Below are 1,188 nucleotides of genomic sequence, written 5' to 3'. Positions count from 1 at the left end.
TTTGATCGGCTGCCTCCTGCACACCCCACACTGGGGATCGAGCCCACAACCCGGCCTGTGCCCTTGACCCAGAATCAAACCCAGACCCTTCAGCCCACAGACCGACGCTCTATCCACTGGGCCATACCGGCCAGGGCTCTGGCTGCTTCTACCACGGCATCGCCTGCCTCCCCACCCCACCGAACAGAAGGCGTGCACCCCCAGAAACGAAATCCACTCGGGGAGGGTGCTCTGCAGAGTCAGACAAGTTTATTGAGGCTGTGACGGGCCCACCCACACCCTGAGACGGCAGGCGGGGCGGGGCTGGGGAGACACCCGGAGGGAAGACAGGTGTGGGGGTCAGGCTTCTGGAAAGGTCCGGACAGGCGCCCCCGGGCGGGGAGCTGCCGGCAGCCCCTGGCGTTCATCTCCGTCCCGGGGTCCTGGTCGGCGGGCGGGCGAGGGGACGGGAGCCGGTGTCGGGGGCGGGAGCCGGAGGCCCGGCCGGGCCCTCAGTACAGGCCGTAGGGCCAGTACCGCCGGTAGCTGAGGCAGCCGCCGTAGCCGTAGCCGCAGCCGTAGCCCACGGGCGAATAGGTGCTGCCGTAGCCGCAGCCCACGCTGTAGCCCAGGGGGTACCCGTAGCTGCCCCAGTAGCAGCCGGGGAAGACGGCGCCCGAGAAGTTGCCGAAGTTGCCGCAGTGCATGCTGTCCGTCTGGCTGGCCGTCTGGCTGTCTGTCGGTGGAGCTGGGAGAGGAGGCTGTGCTGTGTGCCGGCTGCCGGCCGCCTCCCTTATATCCCCCGCGGGCGGGCGGGGCCGAGCGCCAGCCGCTCGTTTTCGCGCTGACACCAATTTGCGTCCAGGAAGCTCGTTAACTGCTTTGCTCCTGCTCAGATGTCCTTCCAGCTGCGGGGACCCTCCTGGCGCGTGTCTCCCAGGTCCCTTCCCTGGAGCAGGCCTGGCAGGGCCCGCAGGGTCCTGGGCGGAGATGAGGCACAGACACGCGTGGCATCGAGGCGCCCTGTGGGCAGCGCTGACCCCCGAGGTCATACCTGTTCCCAGCCTCCTGCTCCAGAAAGTCCACAGCGACACGCAGAGGAATTCCACGAGCAGGTGCTGAATAAACTGTCAATGAAGTCAGACACCCACAGGGCGTCCGTCTCAGACCCGGGTCTCGGGGTCACTGGGTGAAGCATTCCCTGCCGGG

At 67.6% G+C, this 1,188-nt stretch overlaps 1 protein-coding gene across 1 annotated transcript; it reads right to left on the bottom strand.

The window, feature by feature from the left end:
- Positions 1-244: 244 nt before the first annotated feature.
- On the bottom strand, positions 245-901 carry LOC118677614 (keratin-associated protein 8-1). The gene has a single exon (XM_036352813.1). It carries the CDS (start codon positions 684-686, stop codon positions 492-494), a length of 195 nt encoding a protein of 64 aa, XP_036208706.1. The 5' UTR covers positions 687-901; the 3' UTR covers positions 245-491.
- Between the last annotated feature and the right edge of the window lie 287 nt (positions 902-1,188).

This window comes from Myotis myotis, unplaced genomic scaffold, assembly GCF_014108235.1.
Source record: "Myotis myotis isolate mMyoMyo1 unplaced genomic scaffold, mMyoMyo1.p scaffold_m19_p_2, whole genome shotgun sequence".
Taxonomy (NCBI): domain Eukaryota; kingdom Metazoa; phylum Chordata; class Mammalia; order Chiroptera; family Vespertilionidae; genus Myotis; species Myotis myotis.
Note: the sequence above shows the minus strand (reverse complement) of the source record. Positions and strands in the feature narration are given on the sequence as shown.